The sequence below is a fragment of the Chanodichthys erythropterus genome, chromosome 12 (genome assembly GCF_024489055.1).
Source record: "Chanodichthys erythropterus isolate Z2021 chromosome 12, ASM2448905v1, whole genome shotgun sequence".
NCBI classification, from domain to species: Eukaryota; Metazoa; Chordata; class Actinopteri; order Cypriniformes; family Xenocyprididae; genus Chanodichthys; species Chanodichthys erythropterus.
In genome coordinates this window covers 50137597-50154338 of record NC_090232.1, presented here as the reverse complement: position 1 = coordinate 50154338, position 16742 = coordinate 50137597, and the positions used below count along the sequence as shown (strand labels likewise).

The window sequence follows — 16742 nt, the reverse complement described above, 5'->3', positions numbered from 1 at the left end:
TCTGCTCATGATTCACGGTTAGTCAATGCAACACTTCAGAAACACTACCACATTTTCTTTTGCACAACTGCTGCTACTTTGATCAGTATAAATTCTGTGTTTCAGGAGTTTCTAGTGCTGATTGGGGTGTGAGTTACAGTCCTTCACACATCTGTGCACTAAAAAACTCATCAGTGATAATGAACTGCACTTATACATACCCTACTGGATATCAGATCATGAAAGTCTTCTGGAGTAAAGGCACTGTAATAAAGGGTGTAGAGCTTCCAGATCTGTCTAATGACCCTGAATACAGTCAGAGGCTTCAGTATCTGGGAGATAAACAGCAGATCTGCACCATGAGACTGAGTCATGTGACACTGAAGGATTCACGCATGTACTATTTCAGATTCATTTACATTTACATTTACATTTATGCATTTGGCAGACGCTTTTATCCAAAGCGACTTACATTGCATTTTACTATACATTTGTATCTGAGTATGTGCAATCCCTGGGATTGAACCCATGACCTTGGCATTGCTAGTGCCATGCTCTAACCACTGAGCTACAGGAAAGCTCTATTCATCACTAATAAAGATTCATCACTAATAAAGACAAATGGATTGGTAAAACAGGAGTGACTCTTACTGTCACAGGTGACTTTCATGAAGTTTCTCTCTTCTTCTGTGCATTATGTTGAATAATAATCAGTGTATGGCAGCAGCACTAGATATAATGTTTGTGTTGTGTTCAGATCTTCAGGTGGAGTCTCCTGAGAGAGTGACAGAGGGAGATTCAGTCCGTCTGACATGTAAAAGCAGCTGCACTCTGACTGACAGAGCAACATTCATCTGGTACAGAAACTCACAGCCATTAACTGAGAGAAGAGACAGAAACAATGAACTCCTGCTGCAGTCAGTCAGAAGAGAGGATGCAGGCAGATATAGCTGTGCTGTACACGGACACAATCACATCTCTCCTGCTGTTCAGCTCAATGTCACATGTGAGTATTGACTTTTCTCTTTAAAGTTGTCTTTGAAAAGCTAGTGCACTTCTGCAAAAATCAAATGTAACAGAAGCTGTGGTCTTTAGTCTTTGTTTGCACAACTCTGACGCTGATTCAAATAGTGTTCAAAGCAGTGCATGTAAATTTCTCCTATGGGAGACTGTAAGGGTGGAACTCCTACAGGGGTTCAGGCTGTAAGTTTGCCGAGCGACTAAAGAAACTTTATCAGCAAGATGGTAGAAAACTGTACATTTCTTGTCTATTAACACCCACTGCAACATATACCAACGACAGAAATAAGCACAGTTTATTTTAAGCGGGATAATGTTTTTATTTAAATGTCATGTGTAAGTTAATGATGATTCAGAAACTGTGGTAACAAACAAATTAGTGGATTAGCAATTGCAAAACATGAATATATTTTTTATTTAACAGTTTCTTTTGTCTGTTTTAGATCCTCCCAGGAGTGTCTCAGTGTCCATCAGTCCATCTGGTGAAATAGTGTCAGGAGATTCAGTGACTCTGATCTGCAGCAGTGATTCAAACCCTCCTGCTCTGAACTTCAGCTGGTTTAAAGGAGGAACGTTTGTAGGATCTGGAAGAATCTACAGCATCTCAAAGATCAGCTCTGATGACAGTGGAGAATACAAGTGCAGATCCATCAATGAACATGGAGAGAAATACTCTGATAATGTGACTTTAAACGTCATGTGTGAGTTAATGATGGTTCAACAAACAAACTAGAGGATTATCAATCCCAAAATATGAATACAGTTTCTTTTTTCTGTTTTAGATCCTCCCAGGAATGTGTCAATGTTTGTAACTAGATCTGGTGAAATAGTTTTGGGAGGTTCAGTGACTCTGATCTGCAGCAGTGATTCAAACCCTCCTGCTCTGAACTTCAGCGGGTTTAAGGAGAATGAAAGCTCAGCTGTTGGATCTGGACAGAGTTTCAGTGCACTACAGAGTGGACGCTTCTACTGTCAGGCTCACAATCAACATGGATCTCAGAGATCAGACGCTGTAACTGTGACTGTTAAAGGTAGAGCAGCTCATATACTTACATTACTCTTTCTAAAGTGATTCAAATTAATCTGTTCAGATGTTTTACTCTTTTCTCAGTTGTAGGATGTCTGGTGATATTATACATATCCAGTGGAGTGATTTGTGGTGCTGCAGTTATTATCATGATGGTGCTGATTTGGTAAGATGTTTGTAGTATGTGATTGCAGGTACTTGTATACTGTCTTAACCTCTTTTTATAAATAACCAGGGCTGCATATCTCAAAAGCATGTTAAGCCTAGATCGGAAAACTATTGGCACCAATGGTCTCTACAATCAAATTAGCTCACAATGCTTTTGAGAAATGCAGCCCTGTATGAAATAAAGAATTGGTTATCAGACTACCTTAGGTGTTTCTAAACATATTGATTTCATTGAAAGATTTTTGGTAGTGAGCTTAAGAAATAAAAATTGACAGCACAGAATTATGAAATATTATCCCATATCAACAGGGTGAAAATGAAAATCGTGTTGACGTCTAAACCCAATGTTTGTTTGACACCACACCACAAAAAAAGTGAAATGCATGGCAGCACAGGGTGCCAAACGAAATGAAGACAGTATATGATCACTACTTGATGATTATACTTTTATCATCGACAAGTAACCAACATCATCTGATCGCATATTCTCTTGCTTTTCTTGCCAATAACTAACACAATTATAGCAGCCAGAAAACCATAATGGTGACTTCAAGTGAAACGTTTTCAACAAATCATCAACATTTAAACTTATATTCTCAATAAAAGCTTCTGTAGACGTATGACAGAAATAAAGTCAGTCTGGTTAGTTATAGTGCAGCTGGTAGTAATAAATGATGCTGCCATACATTTTTTTATTTATTTATTTATTTTTTTTTTAACCATGCAGCACTTATTCCAACCAAAATTTGACATCTGTCTGACATTGGAGCTTGACTTCAAAAAATGGTGGGTTTAGGTTCTAATTTTCAAACAAAATCTGATGTTTGACCAACATCGGATTAGTTGGGGTCCAACGTCTTCTTGACACACTGTGCCTGCTGGGATAGTTCAGACAAACTAAACAGATTTCCAAATAAAAATCTAATCACCTTCTTTTCTTTTCTTTTTCTTTTTTCTTTTTTTTTTTTTTTTTAAGGATAAGCAGGTGGATGAAAAAGAGAAATGACACACAGGAGTCTCAGGTGAGAAAAATTAATTTGGTTATCAGTAGTTTACTGATCAGGCAAACAGACTGGTATCTAAAAGATTGGGCAGCGTGGTGGTTCAGTGGTTAGTTCTGTCGCCTTACTTACAGCAAGATTGTTCGAGCCCCGGCTAAGACAGGAGTCCTTTCTGTGTGGAGTTTGCATCTTCTCCCCGTGTCAGTGTGGTGAACATGCAAACATCCAGTTTCCCCCCACAGTCCAAAGACATGCAGGTTAGGTGAATTGGAGAGAAAGTGTGTGTGAGAGCCCATATGTTCAGGGTGCTTTTCCCTCCTTCAGGCCCAATAATCTGTGACCCTAGAAGGTCGTATAAGGATTAATGTATGAATGAATTTACAAGATTGAAAGTCTGAATGTAGTTGTGACATTATCTAGTGAATGTTAAGACATTTATTTATATTTTCTCTATTCTGTTTTTTGTTGTTGTTTTGTTTTGTTTTTTTGTTTTTTTTACTTTAATGGCAAAGATAAATCATGACAGACGTAAAGCTTGTGATGCTGGTTTGAATGAACCTGTGTATCAAAATATAATGGTAAGTGTTCAAATAGAAATTTTCCCACAAAAAAATTTAACTCTCCTCCGGCCAAATAAAAATTCAACACTGTCTTGAATATCAAATGTCTATAGATTAAATATATGGTACACAGAATATAATGTACTATTAAAGATCAAATAGCTCATTTTATACCAAATAGAAATTTGAAGTGTATTATTTATTAATGTATTAATTTACTTATTCTTTCTTTCTTTTTTTCCAGCTTGCCGGGAAGATGTCATAGTGTTTGGTACATATAGTGAAACATTCTACAGCTTTATGTATCTCTGATGTGTGGAGTCCTGAAAAGCGTGTAAAAAGTGTGTAATTAAGTGTTTTAAACATTGACATCAAGTGGTTTAAACATTTAAAACATTGACTGCCAATCAGAATTAATCCTGCTGTAAAGAACTCGATCATTTTAAGTGATAGAATAAACATAACTGTGAACGAGCCTTAAGCCTCATTGTTTATGTTTTCAAATAAATATCTGATATTGCAGTAGTTTAAAGTCTTCTTTCATTCAATGTCTCAGTATAACAGCATAAACTAGAATGTACATTTCCTGAAGAAAATGTGAATGGTGCTTGCAGTGGCAAAACTCGGCACTCTTGATTAGATGGTAACATGATTACCGTCCTGCTAGCATGTTTTAGCAAAATGCAAACACGATTAGCATTATTACCATTTTGCTAACGTTTTAACAAGATGCTAACATGATTACCATGTTGTTAGCATGATCACCATGTGGCTAGCTTGTTTTTAACATGACGCTAACATGATTAACATGTTGCTAGCATGATGCTTACACCACTGCAGGCATGTTTTTAACAAGATGCTAACTTGATTACCATGTTGTTAATATGATGCTAACATGATTAGCATGCTGCTAGCATGATGCTAACATGATTACCATGTTGCTATCATGTTTTAACAAGATGCTAACATGATTAGCATTTTGTTTGCATGATTTCCATGTGGCTAGCATGTTTTTAACATGATGCTAACATGATTAGCATGTTGCTAGCATGATGCTTACACCACTGCAAGCATGTTTTTTAACAAGATGCTAACTCGATTACCATGTTGTTAGTATAATGCCAACATGATTAGCATGCTTCTAACATGATGCTAACATGAGTACCATGTTGCTACCATGTTTTAAGAAGATGTTAACATGATTAGCATGTTGCTTGCATGATTACCATGTGGCTAGCATGTTTTTAACATGATGCTAACATGGTTAGCATGATGCTTACACCACTGCAAGCATGGCTACAGTTCTCCTGGATTTAGTTTGTCTCAGTTTCATCTGTTTCTTCATGTAATCACAGATGGATTTGATGATGGTGAGCTCTGTGGAGCACTGGCTGTTGTCAGACTCCTTGTGTATTCAAAAATCTCACTGGATTATTACAATTAATGGCAAAATGATTGTTTGGAAATGTGAACTGATATTTCCTACTGACACACTACAGCAAAAGACATAAATAACTGGCTTAAAACCTTTTTTGGGGGGTGAAAATACTGACGTGCCTAAGACTTTTGCACAGTACTGTAGGTCTTGCAAAATGGTTGCCAGGGTACTCTGTTTGGTTGCTAGAGAGTGGCTTGGCAGCTGCCAATGATGATACTCCAAAGGCTGCTTGCCAATATGAATGATATAAACCAATCCTCATGACTATAAGTAAACTTTAAGAGTCAAAAAAACATGCACAGACAAATCCAAATTAAACCCTGCAGCTCGTGATGACACACTGATGTCCTAAGACACGAAATGATCAGTTTGTGTGAGAAACCGAACAGTATTTATATCATTTTTACCTCTAATACACCACTATGTGCAACTGCCTTGCGCACGGCATCCGGTACATGAGGTGTGTATGCGCTCTGGTATAGTTAAAGGATTAGTTCACTTTCAAATAAAATTTTCCAGATAATTTACTCACCCCCATGTTATCCAAGATGTTCATTTCTTTCTTTCTTCAGTCGAAAAAAAATTAAGGTTTTTGATGAAAACATTACAGATTTTTCTTCATTTGGACTTTAATGGCCTCCAAACGGTTGAAGGTCAGAATGACAGTTTCAGTGCAGCTTCGAAGGCTTTAAACGATACCAGACGAGGAATAAGGGTCTTATCTAGAGAAACCATTGATCATTTTCTAAAAAAAAAATGCAACTGTATATGCTTTATAAACCCAAATGATCGCCTTGCACATGCTTCTGCTTTCCGTATTCTTCAAAAAGCTTACGCTGTATGTCCTACACCTTCCCTATTCTACTTATGGAATGAACGTGGTGCCAGTTCAGTTTTTTTCCGTAAGTAGAATAGGAAAGGGTAGGACAATTGAGGGACTCAAACACAACTATTACAAAAGGTTCAAACATTCACTGATGCTCCTGATGGACACATGATGCATTAAGAGCCGGTGGTGAAAAGAAGATATTTAAGATATTTAAACAAAATAAGAAAAATTGTGACAGACATCTTCATCCTGTTCATCCCCAAAAGTTTTCACCCCCCAACTCTTAATGCACTGTGTTTCCTTCAGGAGCATCAGTGAATGTTTGAACTTTTTTTTTTTTAATAGTTGTGTTTGAGTCCCTCAGTTGTCCTCAGTGTGAAAAGATGGATCTGAGAATCATACAGTCACTGCTGGAAAGGGTTCAAATATGCAAAAGATGCTGGAAATCTGAAGATTTTTCGGGACCTGGAGGATTTTTCTGAAGAATATTGGGCAGTTTAACTGTTCACCTGTCTTTTGCACACTCAAGTTCGTCATTTTAAATGTAGACACGGGACAAACATGCTCAAATAGATATCGAAAGCTCTGCCAAGATGGATGAACAGATGATCATAGCTGTACAGGGCAGGTTTTATATTTCTCATCTCCATAAATATATCTAGTAGAGCTTATGCAAGGTCTGGAAATCCATTTATCCTTTGCTGAAACTTCTTCGTCTTCATGGAGAATGTGGCTCATGATTGCTTAGCGACGAGTGCTTTTGTTTTCCACAAGTTTTTAGACACAACGTGTGACTGGCATCTAAATTGAACATGGATGATTTCATTATCTTGGGCGGATAAAAATATTAAAAGCAAAAATGTGTCACCAAATATACTTGGGCAGCCGTTACAGTTTTTTCCAATTGCTAACACACAATTTTTCAAACTAGTCTGGTTTTATCAAAACACTTAACACAATTCACAAAACCACACACCCAAACTGCAAAATACCTCATATATCCTGCAAAATGAAGCACTGCAACCGAAACTACACAGAGCATTATCAAAATCAAACTTTTGCATGAAATGGCACACACTTCATTCATATTACCAGATTTTTGCCTAACCACCTACACACTGTTGGGCATAATGAAAAGCACCCCCATCTTTAGTATGCTTTGCCATAATACTAAAATATGTATCAGATTGTTCACATGCACAGAAATATTTGCAGATACACACACATGCTGTTGCAACATTTTTATTTTTTTTCCTTCACTACAGTAAACAAGTCAGTACAACATAAGCACAGCAGATATATTTACATGGGACTGAACAAAAATATTCTTACAAAAAAAGTAAACTGAAAAAGAAAATTTCTGAAAAAAAAATATATTACAGTAAAAAAAAAAAAAAAAAAAAAAGGCAAGAAAAATAATTAGGCAGCATCTTGCCGCACAGCCGGGTCTGGCCACAACGCCTCGTCAACATCACAGGCAATATCTTCCCTTGCCAGACATCGAGGGAAGAAGCGCCTTGAGTGCCTTATCCATCCCTGAATTGCACCCACATCAATCTCATCACATGCCTCTTCCATGGCCTGCACAAGAGGCATGCGCACAAAGGGCTGCCGGTCGTATACCTTCCACCGCCATGCCGAAAAGAATTCTTCTATGGGGTTCAGAAATGGTGAGTATGGTGGGAGGTATTGCACGAGAAATGTTGGGTGGTCAGCAAACCAGTTTTGGACTGGGGCTGCACGATGAAAGCTCACGTTGTCCCATACTACAACGTACCGGTTTCTTTGATGGTCTGCATCATTCATACGCTCTGGTGGTATGAGAATGTTGTGAAGTCTGTCCAGAAATGTGAGAATATGGGCTGTGTTGTATGGTCCAAGTTTGGCATGACGGTGGAGGACACCATGCATATTGGAGATGGCAGCGCACATTGTGAGGTTCCCACCACGTTGGCCAGGAACATCTATAATGGCTCTGTGGCCAATGAGGTTTCTCCCTCTTCTTCTGGTCTTTGCTAGGTTGAACCCAGCCTCATCTATAAAGATGAACTCATGTGGGATTGCATGAGCATCCATTTCCAGTACTCCCTGAAAACAAAGAACAAAAATCACTCAATATGGTGTTATCCAGTACACTGGGAAACAATGTCGTGTGTAGTGTACTGCAGTCAATATAGTACTTACATCCACATATGCTCGTCTGAACTCTTTGTTTCTTTGAGAGTTTCTCTCAAACGGCACCTTATAAAGTTGTTTCATTCTGATTTGGTTTCGCTTGAGAATGCGAGCCAATGTGGACAGACTAACTCGTTGAATGTTGTTGAATAAGGTGTTGTCTTGGATGATGTGGCTTTGAATTTCTCGTAATCTGATTTCATTATTTTCCAAAACCAAGTTTACAATGGCAGCTTCCTGTACCCCGGTGAACATTTGGCCCCTTCCTCCACCATGGTGTCGTCTCTCAGTCCTTTAGAAAAAATAAAATAAAAATATATAGGGCTTGGACAATGCAGCCTAAATATTTTCCCCCACAGTAGAGTACATTGTACAGGAAACTTGTACAGTTCATGAATGGCTGATGTCATACACTAAGTAAACAGGTGTCACCCAACTGATACACTATGACATGGGGTATACTACATGTGTACTACATGAAATTTTGGTTACATACCTGTTCTCCAGTCTAAAGGTCCGGATGACAGAGGCGACAGTACAACGGCTCAAGTTTGGCTGCACTCTCTGTCCAGCCTCACGCATTGTCAACCCATGGTTGATGACATGATCTACTAAGGTTGCTCTGATTTCATTTGAAAGTGTTTGTCTTCTTTGGCCATGAACTCCTCTACCTGCTCTACCCCTACCTCTCACTCTTCCTCCCCCTCTTATTCTCAACCTCCCTCTTCCTCTTCCTCTTCCTCTTCCTCTCTCTGCAATGTCTTCCATTGTTGTTGTAAAAAAAAAAGGTTCTCACCTGTGGTCTTTTCATAGTGCTTACATCCTGATTGAAGTGTTAACAATTAACCACTGAGGTGTTTGGCCAGGTGGCACATGTAATTGGCCAATTAGCTCATGTAGTGTCATTTTGAATGCCAGTGTTTTGAAATGGCAAACATGTGACTTTATGTCAGATTGTTGTGTCTTATGCAGAGAACTGTATTTAGTGAATTTAAAAAGTGCTATTTTGAAATGCAAAATGTGTGTAAAACAGAAAAGGTGTTTAGACTTTTGGATACTTGAGAAGAAGTTTTGCTCTCTGTGTGTCAGTTTAAATAATTGTGCTGTGCATGTCATTTTAGTGTGTTAGCAATTGGAAAAAACTGTAAACTACATTACCCTTGGTTCCCCCAAAAGTTTCCTCATCTACTCCATCTTTGGTGAACATGAGCTTCATTAAGTGGACTAATGCTGCACATCTGAAAAAGGAATTCACCGCATGTTTTCCCAGTTCAGTTGAGGCAGATGAGGATGATGATGACTGTCTTGATTCAAAACTTTGGAATGGCCCTCCAGTGGATGAGAGACTGACTGTGACATTGACCTTTAAAAGTCATCACAATTGGTTGTTGGTGACGGTCTTAAGGCAGGAACACACCAAGCCGAAGGTCGGCCGACTAAGTTTTCTCAGTGTGTTCTGCACCATTGGCTGAAGTTGGTCCTCGTCGGCTTGTTTTCGGCCGATTCGACATGTTGAATCGGCGTTGGAGCTCGTCGGTCCGTCGGGCCATCTGATCATTCTGATTGGCTGTTCAGCTACTGCCGTCTGCTGTTTGGAAAGGCATTTCATCTCACGCAGGCGCAGAACTGACGTGCTACTTGGCCGTTGGCTGTTTAGCGTCGGTTTGGTGTGTCAGGGCAACTTTGGACACAGACGCTGCAGACGTGAGCCAACCCCGCAGTTTGCTTTCGTCGCCACTAGTTCATCGGCGTCGGCTTGGTGTGTTCTGGCCTTTAGGCTGTCAGTTCAGCTCTGGCCAAAGCATCGCAGTTCAGTTCTCTGCTCCACACAAGTACTTCCTTTAAGGAATTTGAGAAAGAATTTGGCCAATGTGGACTTCCTGTTTCTGACTCTATTTTCACTCTAAGAGAATGGGCTCAGATTATTAAAGAACTGGTCAGCATTCTGAAGCCCTTTGCTGATGCCACTGATCTCACACAGGGAGAGATTTCATATTTAAAACTTTATAAACTGTAATCACTGGCGACGGCCATGCATGCATTCACAAGAGCATTGTGTTCACATGGAAGGGTGACCTCTGCTCTGATTATTTAAAGACTTCAACAGCTTTGTTAACAGATTGCTGATTGAAAATTTTGTGATAACCTGCCACTGTTGCTTTCAAAATCATTTGTGGTCGCACGCGAAATTATGAAATTATGAAATTATGTGTGATTAACGACTTCAGTTTTGGTCTAATCATAACACAATTATGTTGTGTGGTTTCAAAAGACTTGGAATATTACCAACCAATCGTGTGCATTACGGTCAAGCAGGAAAGAAAATAATACTGTGTTGGAATGACAAATGGAGGTGAGTAAATTAATGACTGGATTTTCTGAAGGCTTTATGTTAAGTAATTCAAATAGACAGAGAAGGACTCATGTAATGGCTGTGATGTGACAGATTCATGAGACAGCCTTAAATTTGCATTGACTTTTCCACCAGTGTTTTGCTGCCTTAAACTTTATTTTTTTGCCTTAAACTTTAAATATAACCATCATTATATATTGAGATGTTTACAGCATGCTTCAATATATTGTATAATGTTTTTAGGCTATATGGAAAAGGAAAAAATGTCTTTATGTGAGAGTGTGTGCTTCACAGGGAGCAAGATAGCTCTAAAAACATCAGTTTATTTTGTTGAACCATGATACATGAAAATATTACAGGATGCAGATTAATTGAATCATATAATGTTGAAAATGATGCATTGATCTTTAATGAGCTGTAGTATTCAACACAACATCAGCTTGATATATTAAATCTTTGGAGTCAGGGTCATACCATGACCATAGCACTGCAAAAAAAATATACTTTTACTTGAGGTTAAAAATTCATTTAAAAGAGAACATAAAATATCAAAGATTTTAGTGCAAAATGTCATTCATACTGCAGTAGATATAGTATTTACATAACTCCAGTTAATATATTGAATGGTAAAAGGTTACAGTAAACAATGATGTAAACAGAAATGCCTGTAGTCAGTCCTGGTCTCATTTTCCTACATTCTTATAGAGAATCATGGAAACGACCATCGCTGCAATCTGTGAAGAAACAAATTAGATTGGTTTAACCACATTTGGGCCAAATTTTGGTTATACAGATGTTTATATAAACCCCAATATCATTTATTGTTTGAGATTTTGATTATCATGATGTTTGTCTTTTGTCATTCAGTGCATATTAGGGCATATTAATCTACATAGAGGATCTTGCATGTGCTGAGTTAAAAGTAAGAATGAAGTAAATACCTCTAAAGCAGCGATTCCCAGAGCCACACCAGCCAGCAGAACTGCATTATCCTCAATTAGCTGCACTATTGCCCGGAAGCAGCCCGTGATGTTCTACAGCAGCAACACACATAGCAATACAATACCTGCATTTGCTCATTTTTTCTCATTTTTGCTTATTTTTGCAATAGGTCTGTGGTCTAGGACATTAATGTTGTCTAGAACAGTCATATCTTTTACCGTACCACAGCTTACATTCATTTATTTCATTAATCTCATAATTTTCACCTTAGGTAGTAAGTTTCAGCATAAAGCATTCTGTAACATACCGCTTGTTGTGCTGAAATTTGACCACATCTTCCTGAACTGCTGGTGCAACATGTGTCGGGATATAATGATGTTGAAATTACGAACGGAGAGTCAGTAAAGTCAGTGTAGTTGTTATATCCACAGCATTCAAGCTAAAACAACAACAACAAAAAACATATGCACGCAGTGGTTTACAAACAAGAGTTTGAATTATTAGGGATTGTGATGTCAGAAAATATAGCTAGAAATGGTTGCTAGAATTATCATGAAGGCCAACACATGATGGCTGGTGCCGTATACCTCCTTCATAGTGGTATTCCAGACTGAAGTGAAACTCTCATCCACTCCATAATTATCCTCAATGCTTTTACCAACTTTCTCTCCAATGTCATCCAGAAATTTCTGAACCTGCAATGCAGTTAAAATCACCTTCAGTCTCTGATTTTACAGTCACGTTCTGTAATACTTGTAAAGACATTAAATCATAAACAGATCATATCATAAGGAGAATGTGGGTGTTAAATGCATTTTAGATGGAATAAGCCATTGTGATTCTTAATGTGCTGTATTTTGTATTGAGCTTGGTCATGGAAAATGTATTTATTCAAAATTAATATTAAAAACACATATTTTAAGTCTCAAATTATTATTATTTTAAACTTCTTCTATATAACCCCATTACTCAGTATTTTTGAATTTACTACATAGGCTTTTTGAGATATTGTCATATTTTATTACCATTTTTTAAACTATAGTGAATAAACTGTATTAATGAATGAAATGTTCAAGGTGTCTGAATACATTTTGGTTTGACTGTGTATATCCCTCTACCTTGCCACTGTCTCTTTAACAGAACATTTTTTTTTTTTGGTAAGAGAAGACCTTAGTTTAGCCAATGATGTGCTTTGGTTAAGTCACATGACATGCACTTTTTTTCTGTGGCGCGATTTTCTGACAGACTGTCTCTTGTCGGTAGTTGCTGAAAGCAAATTTAAACGTCAGTAACAAACAAGGACCCGCCCATGCCCCATTCAGAAAAAAAATTGGTAACATCACCTCAGGTAAGTTATGAAAACATGATTTTGGTAAATCGATAAAAAGTCTGTGTTGCCATATGGCAACACTGCGCAATAATGGAATGGCATTATAGCTAGCAAAGGCCAGCTGCAGTCTGTTAAGCTATAACAATAATAACATTAATGCTAGTGATATAATGTTGATTAGTCGTATTTTAAGGACTGCCATGACATTTATATTATGGATTAAATCAACATCAGAGACCTGCCACCACAGCCAGTGCTACTGACCCAGATCAACCACTGACCTACCATGGTGTCTCAAAAAGGCAGGTGCAAGTGGATGTAAGTGTATTTTTAGGGTGAAGAGCACCAAATGTGATGTGTACATGTGTCTCACCTCTGAAAAAAAATGCTTTTTGAAGTTTCGTAAAGAAAAAAGGTGAAGGTTCATGGGGGGTTCATGTTCATAACCTTCCTCTCATAAGATTGCATAATGTTGAATTTTCATGAACTGCAATGTTTTTGGTTTCATGTCAATGTTTTATGATACATGATGATACGTATTATATTTGTTTTTATCTGTCTACATTTGCAATTTAAATAACATTCAAAGAATATAAAGCATTATTCAGCAAAAGAGAATGGAAAAACACAAGATTTGAAAATAAGTATAAGGTGTTGTTTATATTTACTGCTAAAGCTTATAATAGCACCAATTGATTCAATACAAACAACATTTTTTAGGAAAAATATTAACTATATACACTTACACTTATTCTAAGTTATTTCCACTATTGTACGTTGTTGCCATATGGTACCTTAAAATAATATTTTTTTCCAATTTTTTTTTTTTTTTTTTACAGTACTTCAAGTTAAGCCATTCTAAGAAAAGAAAAAGAGTCAAATATATATATATATATATATATATATATATATATATATATATATATATATATATATATATATACATACATTTTTTTTTTTTTTTTTTTTTTTTTTTTTTTGTAAATTTATCATAATATGTGCAGTAGAGGGATATTGTAAACTAAATAAACAAAAACAAAACAAAGATAGAGTTTTACAAGTAAATAAAATTTCAGTCTTTCTACTTTTAATTCAATGTGTCACTTCCTGTTCATTTATAAATATTTGTGAAATTTGCTAGCAGTTTTTGAGTGAAAATTGTAAATCCTTCACCAGATTTTTTTTTTTTTTTTTTTTTTTTTCAGTGTATATGTGCTTTTATTCTAGTGCGGTGCATCAGCTCTCACCAAAGGCTCAAAGACGATGAGCACCACCGCCGCTGCCACCTCTATGAGGAAGATGATAAGCACGATGACGAAGAACTAGGGAGAAAGCAGAGAAATTGACTTTTACGTCTGCGTCTGGGACTAAAGTTTGGGAGTTAAACATTCAGAGCAGCTCTAGCTGAACACATTTGATGGGAACAGGTTGACTCACCGAGAGCAGCATGCATTTGCTTTCCTTCATGGCTCCGCAGCATCCCAGGAAGCCCATGAGCGTCAGGAACGCTCCCACTCCGATCAACACGTAGCCGATGTTTGCCAGCTGTGCCAGTTCAGGTGGCGCATCTTCAATGTGATCTAAAAACCCCAGAAGAGAGACTCTGTCCACCGCCACCCAGATGCCCACCGCCAGTATGGCCGCACCTGCCAGCTGCAGTGAGGAAGAGAAGGACAGAGGAAACACTGTGTCAACTCGTTAACGCGTCATTTTACAGTTTAATGAGAGCCTACAATAAAGGTGCATGTGGAAACATGGGTGAATGTGCTTTTATCATTTTCCTTGTTTGATAAGAGTTATTGTAGCTCAGTTTTTGAAAGTCATTCAGTGATTCAGTGACCTTTCAGTGAAGAAGTGGTTAATATTTAAGAGTCATAGATTTGAGCTCTAATGTTTTTTGTTTTTTGTTTTTTATAATAATTAGACTTAAATAGATGTGTTAGTCAATTTCAAAGGAAGTCATAAAAATTGTTAGATGATGAAACCATGGAAAAGTTAGTGCTCAACAAACGTCTTTTACTCACAAAGATGACGCCATTGAAGACAAACATCATAATTTTGAGAAAACCCTTACAGCACATTTTGGCAGATTTTCGTTATGCCTAAAAAAAAAAAGTGAAGAAGTTGTTTTAACATTATCACATATCAGATTAACACATATCAAGTACAAATGTCTTTAGAGAACCTGTCATGATAACATTTATGAAAATGCAGCTTTGATCACAGGAATTAATCACGTTTTTCAATATATTCACATATAGAAGACTTATTTTAAATGGTAATAAATTTTACAATATCATTATTTTTACTGTATTTTTGATCAAATAAATGTAGCCTTGGGGTGACTTTACAAATATCTTGCCAACCAATCAAATTGTTATATGCATTTTATAAAGGGGTGGAATGTAACCTGGACAATAATGGGTTATTTCGATGGCCCACTTGAGACATTTTGCTATCTATAAGTAGCTTTGCAACTACATGTTAATTAACTCTCATTAGAGTATTAGTTAGCGGATATTAAAAAGACAGTCTACACCTTATTTTGATGCTCCTCAACAGACATTCTACTGACGACAGTAACTTTGCAAGTACATGTCAACTCTTTGACACCAAACCCTAAACTTACAATCTACTAATACTCTAACAGTGTCTAAAATGGACCATCAAAATAAAGTGTAACCCAATAATGTAATTGACAGTTGTGCTTGAGTGTTCAGATCAGTAGCAGTATGTGTTATCAGCAGCTTCTCTGAAATTATGTCAGAGCTGTAAAGAAGTAAACCATTAAAATACTGAGAATCTATAAAACAAGGTTCAGCACCAGAACACAGAGATAATAGAAACCTGTGTCTGAAGAGCTGCTAGTGATATCTAGACTGAAGGTTAATGGACACTTAATGGCTCTGCTTCCCAGACACTCGCACAGCATGTGTAACTACATGAGTAAATTAAACTTTATCTGGTTCTGGGAAATATTTGACTAATGTTGGTGATTCTGAAGAAGTCTGGGGGTTTCGCTTCCTCTTAATGTGGTGAAGCTTACTGGAGGAGGTTCTTTATTAAAGTTAGTTTGTTGGTATTCTCTATACCTCAATGGTTTCTGACTCGTGTGTGTGTGTGTGTGTGTGTGTGTGTGTAAGTTTGTGTGTTATTTTGAGATTTCACTCTAACAACTGTATAACAAATGTGTTCCTCATCTTGCAAATCTACTATTAACAAACCTATAAATTAATTTTAGAGTTTTAATCCTGAAAACCTCATCACTCAGTATCAGTATATCATGTAAGAACAGATGAGAGCAGTCTTACCTGTCCACAGGTGAATGGTTCTCTCAGGTGTGTGGGACGAATGTGAAGCCGCAAGAAAATCCTCATTCAAGTATGTACTGGGGGCGGGTCTTAAACACAAACACACCTTGTGTTTTTCCCAGAAAGACTTCCTTATGGATGAAGCTTTATGGCATGAGATGGAAGTCAGCTGATGATGCAGTCATGGAAATTTTTAATTTTACATACATACGTATTGAAATAAACCTTTGTACCTTCTGAAGTGCAAGAAAACTCTGGTAGGCCACAAGCAGCAAATAACAAAAAAAAATTACATGGAGAGATCTTTATCATTTTTTTATCAGCATCATCTGTTTACTTTGACTGATTATATTGTGCTTATGAGATTAAGGTCAAATAGTCTTTACTAGAACTGAAAAAAAATATCTATAGTCTGCCTGAACTATCTATCTATCTATCTATAAAGTTCTTCAAAGTTTCAGTTACACTTTATTTTAAGGTGTCTTATTACAGTGTAATTATACATTTAAGAACTGGTGAATATTAAGTAACTACATGTACTTACTATAGGGGTAAGATTAGGGTCTGGTTTAGGGTTAGTTGCATCTAACTATGTATACTTTACTAAAG

At 37.1% G+C, this 16742-nt stretch overlaps 2 protein-coding genes across 2 annotated transcripts in view; both read right to left on the bottom strand.

Moving 5' to 3' along the window:
* LOC137032441 (B-cell receptor CD22-like) overlaps nucleotides 1-16742 on the bottom strand; it is a 900294-nt gene that overhangs the window by 470332 nt on the left and 413220 nt on the right. The gene's annotated exons all lie outside the window — the stretch shown is intronic.
* Nucleotides 10857-16214, bottom strand: tspan34a (tetraspanin 34a). Its single transcript, XM_067403572.1, has 8 exons — nucleotides 16134-16214; nucleotides 14847-14924; nucleotides 14260-14475; nucleotides 14070-14144; nucleotides 12080-12187; nucleotides 11800-11931; nucleotides 11492-11584; nucleotides 10857-11284 (listed from the first exon to the last, which is right to left on the bottom strand). Exons 2-8 carry the CDS (start codon nucleotides 14901-14903, stop codon nucleotides 11234-11236), a joined length of 732 nt encoding a protein of 243 aa, XP_067259673.1. The 5' UTR covers nucleotides 14904-14924; nucleotides 16134-16214; the 3' UTR covers nucleotides 10857-11233.

What these genes read in the sequence shown, in the direction of transcription:
- tspan34a (XM_067403572.1), bottom strand. Translation starts at nt 14,903, where the DNA reads ATGTGCTGTAAGGGTTTTCTCAAAATTATGATGTTTGTCTTCAATGGC. An exon ending in GGAATACCACTATGAAGGAG is followed by an intron (nt 11,932 to 12,079) that starts GTATACGGCACC and finishes TTGTTGTTTTAG; the next exon opens with CTTGAATGCTGTGGATATAA. An exon ending in AAATTTCAGCACAACAAGCG is followed by an intron (nt 11,585 to 11,799) that starts GTATGTTACAGA and finishes TTGCTGCTGTAG; the next exon opens with AACATCACGGGCTGCTTCCG.